A 13,475-nucleotide genomic window follows, 5' to 3' on the forward strand; every position below is an offset into this window, starting at 1 on the left:
ATGTGAGACATTTCGTGAGAAGAGGCCGGCATATATGTGTAGCACCACCAGGACTCAACAATTTCTTACCTGAAGAGCATGACATTTTTCTTATATGATCCTCTCTTTATTTTTCTTGCCACTGTATAGTAAGCTCTAGGGACACCCTCCTGCTTCCCTCAGTGACTATAGCACTTGGCCTGGCTTTCTCCATCCTTTTTCTGGATGACCCACATTGATGACCCAACATGCTAGTCAGCCTATTCCTGGGCCTATCTTCAGTGATCCCCACCTCCAATTTGCTATCCACCAGCAGAAAAACTCCTTAGGTTTATTTATTATTGGAACAATTACATCTCACATTTTAAATTCTGAAATTCTCTTCTTTAACTAGTCTCCCTACCTTTCATTTATTCACAATAGATTTGGGGCTAGATTCTGACCTCTGTTTTCCTGGTTCATGGCCTCTGTTCTGGCCCAATTTGTCAAGGATTTTTGGTCACTCATTTCAATGACAGTCTCTTTTATTTCATTCTAAAATCCAGTCACTTGAGTTAAAAAACAAAACAACAACCTCTCACTATCTCCTTTATCTGTTCATCTCAAGTCACTAAGCATTTTTGGGGAAAGCTAAAAAGCTTTTCCAAGTTGCGCCCTATATTATTATTCTTTAGTCTTTTGTTGGGCCCTCTCTGGTGTTAATATTATCCTCACTCTCTGCTGGTTATTTCTATTTTTGTCTGCAAATCAGTGAAAGTCTTCCTGTCCTAAAATATCTTTCTTCAACCTATTATGCTTTCTGTTTCTTCATCACATCCATAAAAAATACTTACTTGCTGCCCAACCTTTCCATTTTTCTTCACTTCCTAAAATATGTATGATTTGTGCCTGTGCAGCAGAGTTAATATAGCAGGCCAGGGATCTTTAGAAGGGCCTGCTTGTAGGGCTGGCCCTTGGCTGGAGCCTGGAAACTTGGCTTCTGAAAAGTTCTTTCTTTCCAGATAACATTGTGGTGCCTGCTAGGGGCACTAAATGCCTGCTTTTCTTTCTGGGAGTCCGGAATTTTGATAGTTATCCCTGGTCTTTGTGCCTATGTGACCTGCTCCTAATAAAAATCCTTGGACTCTTGAATCAGAAGTGGGCTTGGGCAGAAATACCTCACAACACATGGGAAGCCTGTGTAGATTCCTCCAGACTCTTGTGTTACGTCGTTTTCCCTTGCTAATTCCATTGTGTATCCTTTCTCTATAATAAACAATAGCCTCTGAGTCTTGCAAATCCTTCTATTGAATCACTGAATGTGAGTGGTTGCGGGACTTCTGAAAATGTCCTTGTCACCTTTAATTCAGACTGTTCTCAAAAGGTTGATGTATTCATTAAATTTAGTAGTCTTTCCTTAGTTCCTAACATCTGCTGACAATACTCTTGCTTCCAAAAACTCTTCTTCCATGATAGCCCTACCCTGGCTCTCCTCACACCTCATTCATTCATTTATTCAGCATTTATTGAATGCCTGTCTGTGCCAGGCATTGTGCTAGGTAAACATTAGTGAGCAAAACAGTCATGGTGCAGCATATGGTATAGTGGGAGAAGATGGAAAGCAGATGGTACAAGATAAGAAGTATTGTGTATTATGAGTGATTAAAAGAGGAGATATCCTTCAGTAGGAAGGTCTGTGAAGACAATTTCAAGCAGGACAGTCTGTTTGGTGAAGAACCAGAAGCAGTGTATTATGAAAGAGAACACATGCAAATGTTTAGAAAAACTGCTTGGCACCCTCTAGGAATTGAAAGGAGCCTGGTGCAATTGGAGCACCGTAAGTGGGTGAGTGGAGAGGATGAGGTTGGAGGGCAGCAAAGTCCACATCACCCAGAGCTTTGCAGGTCATGTTTAGAACTTCAAATTTGGAGAGAAATGGGAAGCCAAGTAACACAGATAATCTTTTAAAAGGGTCACTTTTTGGGCTGGGGAGGTGTACAAAGAGGGGCATGGTCAGATTAGTAGTGCAGGTGAAAGATGATGGTGATCTTGTTCTAAGCAATAGCTACGGAGATTAAAAATAACTGACGGACTTTGAAATGTGGAGTTTCGAAAGATTTTTTTTGAGTTGGAATCTTTCTCTGTCGCCCATGCTGGAGTGTAGTGGCACTCATGGCCAACCCAGTGTTGACCTGCTGGGCTTTGGCTATCCTTCCACCTCAGCATTCCAAGTAACTGGAACTACAGGCACGAGCTACTATGCCCAGCTAATTTTTGACTTATTGTAGAGATGAGGTCTCACCAAATTGCCCGGGCTGGTCTCGAACCCGTGGGCTCAGGCAATCCACTCGCCTCAGCCTCCCAAAGTGCTGGGATTACAGGCTGAGCCACCGAGCCCAGCCGACCCCTTTCTTTTAATTCCCTTGCCACTCTGCAAGTAGAAACCTAAAATTAGAGATTGCTACTAAGTATTGTTTTTACTTCCCTCTGCACATAATGGTGAAAGTGATGGTTTATTTGTCCATCAACAAATACTGAGAGATAATCACTTGCACTAGGATCATATTAAATTCTAGTCTTATGTCCTTCATATATAATTTCTGCCATTTGACCTACAAAGAGCTAGATTTGAAGTTCATCATCAATCTATTGGTAGAAATCCCTCTAAGTAATCAAAATGCAAAACATCCTTAGTAAGTAAAACAAATCAGAACTGAAAAATATCTAAGCTGGGGCAAAATCCTGCTTTCTTAAAAAAAAAAAAGAAAAAAAATCTAAGCCAGGCACAGTGGCTCATGCCTGTAATCCCAGCGCTTTGGGAGGCGGAGGTGAGAGGATTACCTAAGCTCAGGGGTTTTGAGATCAGCCTGAGCAACATGGCAAGATCTCGTCTTTATAATAAATCAAAAAAATGAGCCAGGCATGGGGGCACATGCCTGTGGTTCTAGCTACTTGGGAGGCTGAGGCAGAAGGATCGCCTGAGCCCAGCTGCGGTGGCTGTGAGCATGCCACTACACTCCAGACTGGATGAGAGTGAGACTCCAACTAAAAAGAAAAGAAAAGAAAAATATCTACATGCTTTACTATCTCAAGATTACTGACCTTATCAGTTCAATTTTGTATACAAAAAGAGTTCAAGGGCAGTGATACCAAAACTCTGGATTGAGGAAAACATGTAAGCTATCCAGCTCTAGGCTGACAGCATTAGTCAATGATGCCTATCCTCCAGCACTACATCTTTATGCACTTTGGATGTTACTAAATAGGTGGCATCTATTAATAGTGTACTTATTTAGGTTCTGATTTTGAGCACAAATATGCAAGAATGGACTTCTGAAGTTGTACTTTTCCATGGAAATTTAATTATATTGGTTTTAGAGCTCATTTCCTCTTCTGAGCCTAGATGGTCTAAATTCTGCAGACATCAAGGACTGACAAAATGTGAGGCTGATACACAGGGAATCACAACATTAAGTTACAGACTCTATAGACACAGGCCTTGCCCTTAAGGCACATAATGATGCGCAAAACATGGATGATACCAAAGAATTTATTGTAAATGTAGTGGCAAATACATTGAGAATAATCATCATTAAAAAGGAACTAGAAAATTCCACATGTTTAAAGTATGTGCTTTTTTCCCCCACCATTTTACATTAATGGCTAGTACCAACATTTTAAGTAATGAAATACTTAATGGGATGATCCATTTTTCACATAATTTCATGACTGTATCTTCATCTTAATTTTTAAAGAAGTTGATCATGAATTTCAGTTTCAATTATTATTCTGTTTTTATCAGTTCCGTAATGATCTGTAGAATCTTATCATCTGAGTGGAAGAAAAAAATCATGAATAATGCAACAACAACAATAATAACTTAATCATAAGTAAATAAAAATAAATAATAATTTTCCAATGTATATTCATATAAACAAAAGGAATATTTCATTAAAATATTTTCTTAGAGTACAAAATTAATACCAGTAACTTTCACTATAAAACTACAGATGCCTACAAAATATTATTTTTTACTCTAAAATTACTATATATTTTTTAAGTCCAGGTCTCTAGTGCCCAGTTTGGAATGCAGTGGTGTGATCATGGCTCACTGTAGCCTTGACATCCTGGGCTCAGGCGATCCTTCTGCCTTAGCCTCCCAAGCAGCTGGACTACAAGTGCACATCACCATGCCCAGTTTATTTTTTGTAGAGATGAGGTTTTGTTATGTTGCCTAGGCTGGTCTCAAACTCCTGAGCTCAACAATCCCCCTGCTTCAGCCTCCCAAAGTGCTGAAATTACAGAAATGAGCCACTGCACCTGACCTAGAAAATACTTTTAAAATTATTGCTGTAGTTATACTACACCTACTTCAACAAAATTTAACATTTGAGTATGTTAACTTTAGGCTAAAGCTCAAAGAGATAATGTTATATAAAATGTGAACTGTTATTTCTTCTTCTTTTTTTTTTTTTTTTTTTTGAGTTGGAGTCTCACTCTGTCGCCCAGACTGGAGGGCAGTGGCCGCTCCCAGCCACCGCAGCCTCGACCTGCTAGGCTCCGGGGATCCTGCCGCCTCAGCCTTCCAAGTGGCTGGAATTACAGGCATGCGCTACCACGCCCGGCTGATTTTTTGATTTATTGTAGAGATGAGGTCTCGCTGCCCAGGCGGGTCTCGAACCCGCGGACTCAGGCAATCCACTCACCTCAGCCTCCCAAAGGCGCGGGATTACAGGTTGAGCCACTGAGCCTGGCTTGTTATTTCTTCATAAGGAATTATTTCTTTAAACATTTCTATAAGAAGTTTCCCAAATTTTTCACCTGTCTAAAATATACTGAATGCTCTACTGATTCTTCAATGTTCTTCAGAGTATGACAGAATTTCCAAAGTATGAGCAAGGAAGAAATAACTATCAGTTTCTCCATGTTTAGTCCAAAGGAAGCAAAATCTTCTAACAGAGAGGTGTTCTTGGAGAGGTGTCAATGGGGAAGTGACAGACCTCTATACACAACAAAGGGATAAAATACCAACTGATTTGACAAAACAACAGAGGCAGCATTATTTGCTAAGGAGGTTTTGTTAACAGCTGCTTCTAGTTGCTTTGAAATTGTGACTTTCTTAGACCCTTATAACCATTCTTTAGTTAGCTGTAATTATCAGGGCTACAAGATTGAAAGTCTATATTTATATTAGATAAGAGAATGCTCTGGGTTTCAATGGTTGCAATGGGAATTTTATAACTGGGCCCATGGCTTGACACTCAGGTCCTTGGGGCTACAGTGGCATTAGAAAAAGAAACAAGGAAAAAAAGGAATGAGGGGAGAGCAGTCATTCGCTGAAGCAGGAAAATGGTAGGTCTAGAAAGAATCATTATTTTTGTTTGCAGAAGAGGAGACAGAAGAAAGCACAAAAGCAGCTTCAGTTGCTTCTTTTTCAGAAATCTGGCATTCTACCAGAAAGAGAGGACACTAATGTTCTTCATCCTCCCTCCCAAGTCAAAAGTATATGTTCCATCCAAGGGTAAGTTTTGCTTTCTCTTTACTGGCAAAGAGAAACACTGAAATCATTTAAAAAATTCATTGTGCTTAATTTAGAAGTTGGTTTAACCTGTCCTTTGTATAATCCAATTCTTTCTAGTGCACATATGTGGACTTGATCTCAGTTTCCAGAAGTATAGCAAAATTAATACAGCTAAATGCTTATGCATTCACATGAGTTCTACCAAGAAACATGGAGTATGAGGCTTCAGGTGGACAGCACTAGATCAAAAGCTCCCCAATTTGCTTGACTGTGAGAATTAACTGGAGATACTTTAAGTATAATCATACTGAACTCACTGATCAATTCTTAACATCATTATAAGGAGGAAAACTAAATTTAAGTGCTTCCTGATGTGATGCAATAGGAAGAATATAGCACCAAACAAAATTTTATTTTCCTCAAAACCTGTTCCTAGTTAAACCTCCAGATATAACAACCAGTTTACAGGAAATAGAGAACATGTGAAAGCATGAGGATGCAACCAACCAAATCCTAAATCTGGGACATTCTGCCAGAAAAATAACCCAGATTATTTTACTTATTTGTCTTCTTTTTAGAGACAAGGTCTCACCATGTTGCCTAGGCTGGTCTCGAACCCATGGGCTTAGGCAATCTCTTACCTCTGCTTCCCAAAGTGCTGGGATTACAGGCATGAGCCACTGTGCCCAGCCAGATTATTAAAAATAATAAACTCATTTAAAAGGGGGGACAGTCATAGAGGAGAAGTGTTACAAAATAAGAGATTTTTAAAAATAGGTCAGGCGCAGTGGTTCACATCTGTAATCCTAGCAGTGTTTTGTCTTCTTTTTTTTTCTGAGTCAGAGTCTCACTCTGTTGCCCAGCCAGGAGTACAGTGGCACGCTCATGGCCACCCCAGCTTCCATCTGCTGGATTCAGGCAATCCTTCTACCTCAGCCTTCCAAGTAGCTGGAAATACAGGCATATGCCACCACACTCAGCTAGTTTTTTGATTTATTGTAGAGGTGAGGTCTCACCAAGTTGCCCAGGATGGTCTCAAACCCGTGAGTTCAGGTAATCCCCCACCTTGGCTTCCCAAAGTGCTAGGATTACAGGGGTGAGCCACTGCACCCAGTCCATCCCAGCACTTTGGGAGGCCAAGATGGGAGGACTATTTGAGGCTAGGAGTTTGAGACTAGCCAGGGCAACACAGCAAGACCTTGTCTCTCCCCTCAACAAAAAAAATTAGCTGGGTATGGTGGTACATATCTGTAGTCCCAGCTTGGGAGGCTGAGGCAGAAGGATCGCCAGTATGTCTAGGGTAGGGCTTTGGACATTGTATTTTTCACAACTGCCAGGATGATTCTGATGATTTGGCAAATTTGAGAAACACTATACCAGGCAAATTGGAAATTTAGGTGTCTATTTCAGATTTCTGTTGAAGGATAGTATTATAGATTAACAGATCTGCATTTGTGAGAAATGTATGGTGAAAAAAATGCTGAAATATACCCCACAGAAAGTTCCTAATTCATATGTATATTTTTAGAGATGGCATCTTGCTATGTTGCACAGGTTGGACTCAAACGCCTGAGCCCAAACAATCCTCCTGCCTCAACTTCCAGACCACCACCATGACCAGGTTCTTTTTTTTCCCAGTAACTACATTACCAGTTTACTAGGATGCTAGTAAGTAGCAAAGTTTAATATGCTCAGTTTTATTATCCTTTTTTTTTTTTCTATGAAATGGGCCAGAAGTTTAGAAATGAGGTTTAGAAGAAATAGGAGTAAGCTAAAAGAATCTTAAGAGCACAATTAGATGTGAATAATCACAAACTGTCTTGAATTTGACGGGATTCAACACAAAATAAATTTTATAAAACAATTTTTAATCACATGGAATTTAAAACTTCAGTGTGCTTTAGTGTATTCCAATGTGATGAAAAAAATTATTTCTAAAATCAGTCTTTCAGACTTTCTCTTAGAAAGTTTTCCCATACATTAATACATATATGCATGTGTACCTATGTATATACATACACACTGGTAGTATATACTGACTTTCACCTAAATTACAATCAAGCACTTACTTTCAAGGGACATCTTTGGATTTTCAAGCTTTTTTCTTAAAACAGAATCAATGAGAACTCTCAGCTGCTTGAAAATAACAGCTATCTTAACAGGGGCCTATTGAGAAAAGATGGAAAAATAGACAAAGTTAATTCAGGGGAATGTGAACATGTTTAAGTAAATAAAAGTAAGCATATACATCTTATAATCTGCCTTAACACAACAGGAAAAATACAGATGAATTACTTCTGGTAGTTAAGCTATGCAGACCTCCCAATTTCCTCATTAAATTTTATAACTCTTCCTAAAATAAGGCAACTATTAGTATCCCACTAATTGTTTTATTTATTTTATATTTTGAGTTACGGGGGGTCTATGTCAACCAGGTTGGAATGCAGTGGCATTATCCTGGCTCACTGAATCCTCTACTTCCTGGGCTCTGCCAATCCTTTTGCCTCAGTCTCCAGAGTAGCTGAAACTGTAGGCATGGACCACCACGCCTGACTAATTTTTGTATTTTTTGTAGAGATGAGGTCTTGCTATGTTCCCCAGGTTAGACTCGAACGCCTGAGCTCAAGGGTGATCCTCTTGCCCCAGGTTCCCAAAGTGCTGGGATTAACAGGCATTAGCTACCATGTCCAGTCCTGATAATTGTTTTCTTCTGTCACACCAGCTCTTAATTGGGAAATTAAGACTGCAGTTTTGAGGAGGGAATTTTTCTTTGTTTCTTTCTTTTTTTTTAAATCTCAATTGGAGTCTCACTCCGTCGCCCAGGCTGGAGGGCAGTGGCACACTCATGGCTACGCAAGCGTCAACCTGCTGGGCTTCAGCGATCCTTCCACCTCAGCCTTCCAAGTAGCCAGAACTACAGAGGCAAGCTACCATGCCAGGCTAATTTATTTATTAATTGTAGAGACAAGTCTCACCAAGTTGCCCAGGCTGGTCTCGAACCTGCAGGCTCTGGCAATCCACTCACCTTGGCCTCCCAAAGTGCTAGGATTACAGTCTGAGCCACCGAGCCCAGCCTACTACTATTTTTTTTTAAGAGACAAAGTTTCCCTATGGCCTCAAGTAATCCTCCAGCCTATGCCAGCAAGGCTATAGCTGGGATTATAGGTGCAAGTCATTGTGCCTAGCTAGAAAAAAATATTTTAACAGCTTTACTGAAGTGTAATTTACCATGAAAATTCACTTATTGTTAAGGGTCTAATTTTGTTTTTTGTTTTTTGTTTTTGAGTTGGAGTCTCACTCTGTCCCCCAGACTGGAGTGCAATGGCTGCTCCCGGCCACCACAGCCTCAACCTGCTGGGCTCCAGCGATCCTTCTGCCTCAGCCTTCCAAGTAGCGAGAACTATAGGCGCGCACTACCACGCCCGGCTAATTTTTGATTTATTGTAGAGATGAGGTCTCGCCAAGTTGCTCAGGTGGGTCACGAACCCGCGGGCTCAGGCAATCCACTCACCTCAGCCTCTCAAAGGCGTGGGATTGCAGGCTGAGCCACCGAGCCCAGCTAAGGGTCTAATTTCAATGGCATTTAGTAAATGTATACTTATGCAACCCATCACCACAATCCAGTTATAGAACATTTCTACCATCCCAGCTTCTTTGCACAAACTTCATATATTTTTCAAGTTGCATTTAAAAATCACCTCTCCAGTCCTACACAAACAACTATCAAGGTATAGCATGATAGAATGTAACAGATATGCTTAGTTTAAACTAGTCAATGCTGATGAGACTATAGGGAAGTAGATAAACTTATCGCCATAAATAAGCACAGGTTGGCCTACTTTTTCCAGAGAATAAAACAATAGCACACATTATAAGCTATATGCATCTGTTTAGTCTTTTTATAAGTGGCACAATATAATACAATGAGTATAAGTTTGGGGATCAGATAGTCCTAGGTTTGAATCTTGCTCTGCCAATAACAATCCATGTAATCTAGAATTATTTATTGTTTCACTGTTCTTGAGTGTCTCTATAGGAAAGAAACTATAGAAATTATAGTTATTAGGTAGCGTTACATATTACATATTTACATACCCATACCTAATAGTGATTACTTAATAGATTGTTAGGATATTTGGAATAATCCATATAAAGTTAACTATTGAAGTACCCAACACATGGCAAGTTAGAATTGCTACTGATAGTAGGTAAAATTTGTAATAGCAATATAATTTATTATTATTTTTTAAAGACATGGGCTCTTGCTATGTTGCCCAGTCTAGTCTTGAACTCTGGAGCTCAAGCGATCCTCCTCGGTAACTGGAACTGCAGGTGCATGCCACTATACTTATCATGTAATGTCAATATAATTTGAATTTTCAAATATAAGAGATTTTATGGAATATAATGCAGCTATAAAGAAGAACAAACATATGAACTTTGCAGCAACTTGGATTTAGAGTCTATCATACTCAGTGATCTATCACAGAAACAAAGAACAGAGTACCATATCTTTTCACTCATAAGCAGACCCTGAACAATTATCATAATACTATAAGAAAGGGATTGGCAGTAGGGTGGGTAACTGCCAGGGGAGGGGGTAGGATTGGTAGTTGAGGAAAACTGCTGGGGGGGGTGTGTCACACCTCATCAAAAAGGGTACCTGCATAATGAAATTTGTATACCTAACCCTGAATTGGACCCCACATCTTTAAAATAAAAGGGAAAAAAAATTATTTAAGCTGTATTACAATTAAATAAAATAAACATAGCCAATATTCAGAACGCATCACTTACAGCTTAAAAAAGAAATGAGATTTAAAACCATATGGGCAAGATAAAATAAGGAAGTCTTCTACTTTAAGTCATAATATAGAAAGAAATTATGCAAACTCCAATAAAATTTTTTAAAAATCTACTCAATGGTATTGAAAGTTGATTTTTTTATTTTTTATTTTTGAGTTGAAGTCTCATTCTGTCGCCCAGGCTGGAGTCCAGTGGCATGCTCATGGCTACCACAGCCTTGACCTCTGGTCTCGTGATCCTTCAGCCCCAGCCTTTTAAGTAGCTGAAACTATAGATAGGCGTGCACACCACGCCCGGTTAATTTTTTACTTTACTGTAAAGGCAAGGTCTCACCAAGTAGCCCAGGCTGGTCTCAAACTCCTGGGCTCATGCAGTCCTCTTGCCTCTGTCTCCCAAAGTGCTGGGATTACTAGCATGAATTGCCATGCTCAGCTGGAAGCGGAACATTTTTAGTAACAATAAAATCTGTTATACTCTGTACCTGAAAATAGATCCAGCCATCAATAGAAAGAAGACGCTCTCGATGTTGAACTTCTATTTCGCCACCAAAAAGTAAAACTGGGAAAGGAGTTATTAAGGTAGTTTCCCTCAAATATACTCTGGCGTATCTTATCTACATGGGAAAAAAGGAAGAGAAACAACTTTAAAGTCTAAAAATATAAGACATTCATTTCTCTTTTACAAGTAAGTATTTTTCTATAATTTGTTACTATATGTTTTAAGTAGTAAGTTTTTGTAACGCTACATGTTTTCTTTTACGTGCATAATTTGCTAATTTAGTAAGAATTGCTATAACTACTTGTGCATTTATACTATGAAAACGCATTTTAAAGATCAATAAGGCTAAATTATATATCTTGAACATAAATAAAACTAGGCACAACAATGTTATAATGCTAATGATCTTAAATAAGTGTTAAGATAAAGTTATGATTAGGTTTAAAAGTTTCTACACCAGTGTTTAGCTATGGCCATCAGTCAGTAGTTTCTCATATTGACATTTAAGTTTGATGGTATGTTGAGAGTTATTCAAACCAGTGCTTGAAATTCTGGATTTTGGTTACTTTAAAGGTCAAGAACTTGATGGAGACACTCTTTTAGTAAAGAGAGAAGAAAATATGTTTTAATTTGATATGTTTCCTTTTCTTCTTATGCTGCCTTAAAAATGAGTGAATATGAGTTAGGTAACAAAAAATCCCAAATAAAAAGAAAATGCTATCCTAATCTTCACCATATGTTAAAAACTAAGAAAACAGATTGGTAATGCAGCTAAAATTCAAAAGTTTTGACTGTTTTAATTGTAATCTATAAATATCTGTTATTAAATTATCTTAGGTGATACTGTGACTGAAACTGTTGCCAAATCACCCACAGTTCTACTAACCCTCCAACATCCTTCCTTATAGAAATAGTAGCCGGGCTCAGTGGCTCAGCCTTTAACCCTGTGCTTTGGGAGGCTGAGGTGAGTGGATTGCCTGAGCCTGAGGGTTCGAGACCCGTCTGGGCAACTTGGCGAGACCTCATCTCTACAATAAATCAAAAAATTAGCCGGGCATGATAGCGCGCGCCTGTAGTTCCAGCTACTTGGAAGGCTGAGGTGGAAGGATCGCCGGAGCCCAGCAGGGCAAGGCTGCGGTGGCCGGGAGCGGCTACTGCACTCCAGTCTGGGTGAGAGTGAGACTCCAACTCAAGAAAAAAAAAAAAAAGAAATAGTACACACAACTTGTTTTCCTTTTTGAGACAGCACCTTTTAGTAAAATACTTGGGAACTGATATATTATTAACCAGCAGCTATTTGCTATAGTCTTTATTTCAAGTAGAAAAGATAATGGTCAGAGTTGAAACCTTCCTATTTATTTTATATTAAAGAGAAATAAGCTACCTATCTCATTTGTTTGAGAAACTATCATATAATTTCAAATACGAGCAAAAATGAATAGCTCAGTTTGAGAACCAAATAAAACACGTTTGGGCACCTTAACTTGTTGTGCATTAGTTCTAGACCAATGTCATGAATATTGGAATTTAAGAATGAGCACTTTACCTTCTCCTGGTATAAGAGCCATCCATAAGTTTGCAAATCTCGATTTACTGAGGATGGATGTACTTGTGCTTTGCCTTGGGCCGTTTCCACAATGCAAGCCAGTTTTTCTGTAACATCGACTGATTTTGTGTAGATGATCTTCCCCACATTGTCATACAGTCCAGCAGTCAGTACTGCTTTAAGAAGGGCAATTTCTTGGAAAGAGAGGGTCTGTGAGGCTCTGCTTCCTTCCCAGCTGGTAGAAGTTGTGGAAGATGAAAATCCTGCTGCCTTAACCAACTTTATTAACTCCTGCTTTACATCCTAGATGGGTTTATGTTAAATAAAGGGATAATCATAACTGGTTAAAAGAGAAATTTCCAAATAGTCTTGTAATTTATATCACTGTCTCCTATAAAAATGGACAAGATGCCAACTATTATTTAGTAAGTATAGCCCAAATTAGGTTAGGGAAGAAAAAGATACAGGATACTCAAGGATTAGAGTCAGCTATTCTCCACAGCCCAAGACTTTAGATGTTATAAAACACAAAAGTGTCTAAAATGTGAGAGAAATAAAAGTGTGTCTGAACACATTTTTATTCACTACATCTACTTCAATAGTAGCTCTCCTTTCTTTGGACATTTTTACACAATATGGATGGTCAAAACTGAGAAAGAATTACAGAGGAATCTTGATTCTAAAGTGCTAGTACCTTTTTCATTTGTCTCTAGGAATCACATGTTAATTTCTTAAAGAAGTCTGACAAAGTTTATTAATGGTAACTTCATTTAATCTAAAATTGTTGCCTAAAGTGTATTTCTGTTAGTAGTGTCAACCAGCAAAACTAACACAGGAAAGATGAGCATTTTTCAAATTACACAGGATACAAGTAATTAAAAGGTGATGTTTACATTTAGGATATCCTTTAGGTTTTCAGTTTGGGGCTTAAGAGACTTGATTCCAGGGGAGAAAGACCAAACAGACAGCCGCTCTAATACCACAGGGTTGGTGAAAACATCTAAAACTTTGAAGTCCAGGTGAGAGGAAGGGGGTGGAAGACAATTTGGAGACTGGGAGGAAGCAGAGAGGAGACTAAGGAGAAAGGGCTGAATTGAAGAAATAGCCACCTCTGGGCTAACTGATTGGGATTCAAGATGTGGAAAT

At 39.0% G+C, this 13,475-nt stretch overlaps 1 protein-coding gene across 2 annotated transcripts in view; it reads right to left on the reverse strand.

Moving 5' to 3' along the window:
• Positions 1 to 3,492: 3,492 nt before the first annotated feature.
• Positions 3,493 to 13,475, reverse strand: part of DHX29 (DExH-box helicase 29) — a 55,447-nt gene continuing 45,464 nt past the window's right edge. For both annotated transcript variants that reach the window (XM_021716391.1, XM_008065785.1), the window contains exons 24-27: positions 12,330 to 12,632; positions 10,767 to 10,898; positions 7,549 to 7,645; positions 3,493 to 3,789 (exon numbers count right to left, since the gene is read on the reverse strand). In XM_021716391.1, coding sequence (XP_021572066.1) covers positions 3,743 to 3,789; positions 7,549 to 7,645; positions 10,767 to 10,898; positions 12,330 to 12,632 — 579 coding nt within the window. In that variant the 3' untranslated portion in view covers positions 3,493 to 3,742. The remainder of the gene's footprint in view (positions 3,790 to 7,548; positions 7,646 to 10,766; positions 10,899 to 12,329; positions 12,633 to 13,475) is intronic.

Source organism: Carlito syrichta, unplaced genomic scaffold, assembly GCF_000164805.1.
Source record: "Carlito syrichta isolate Samal-C Ts95f unplaced genomic scaffold, Tarsius_syrichta-2.0.1 Scaffold308804, whole genome shotgun sequence".
Taxonomy (NCBI): domain Eukaryota; kingdom Metazoa; phylum Chordata; class Mammalia; order Primates; family Tarsiidae; genus Carlito; species Carlito syrichta.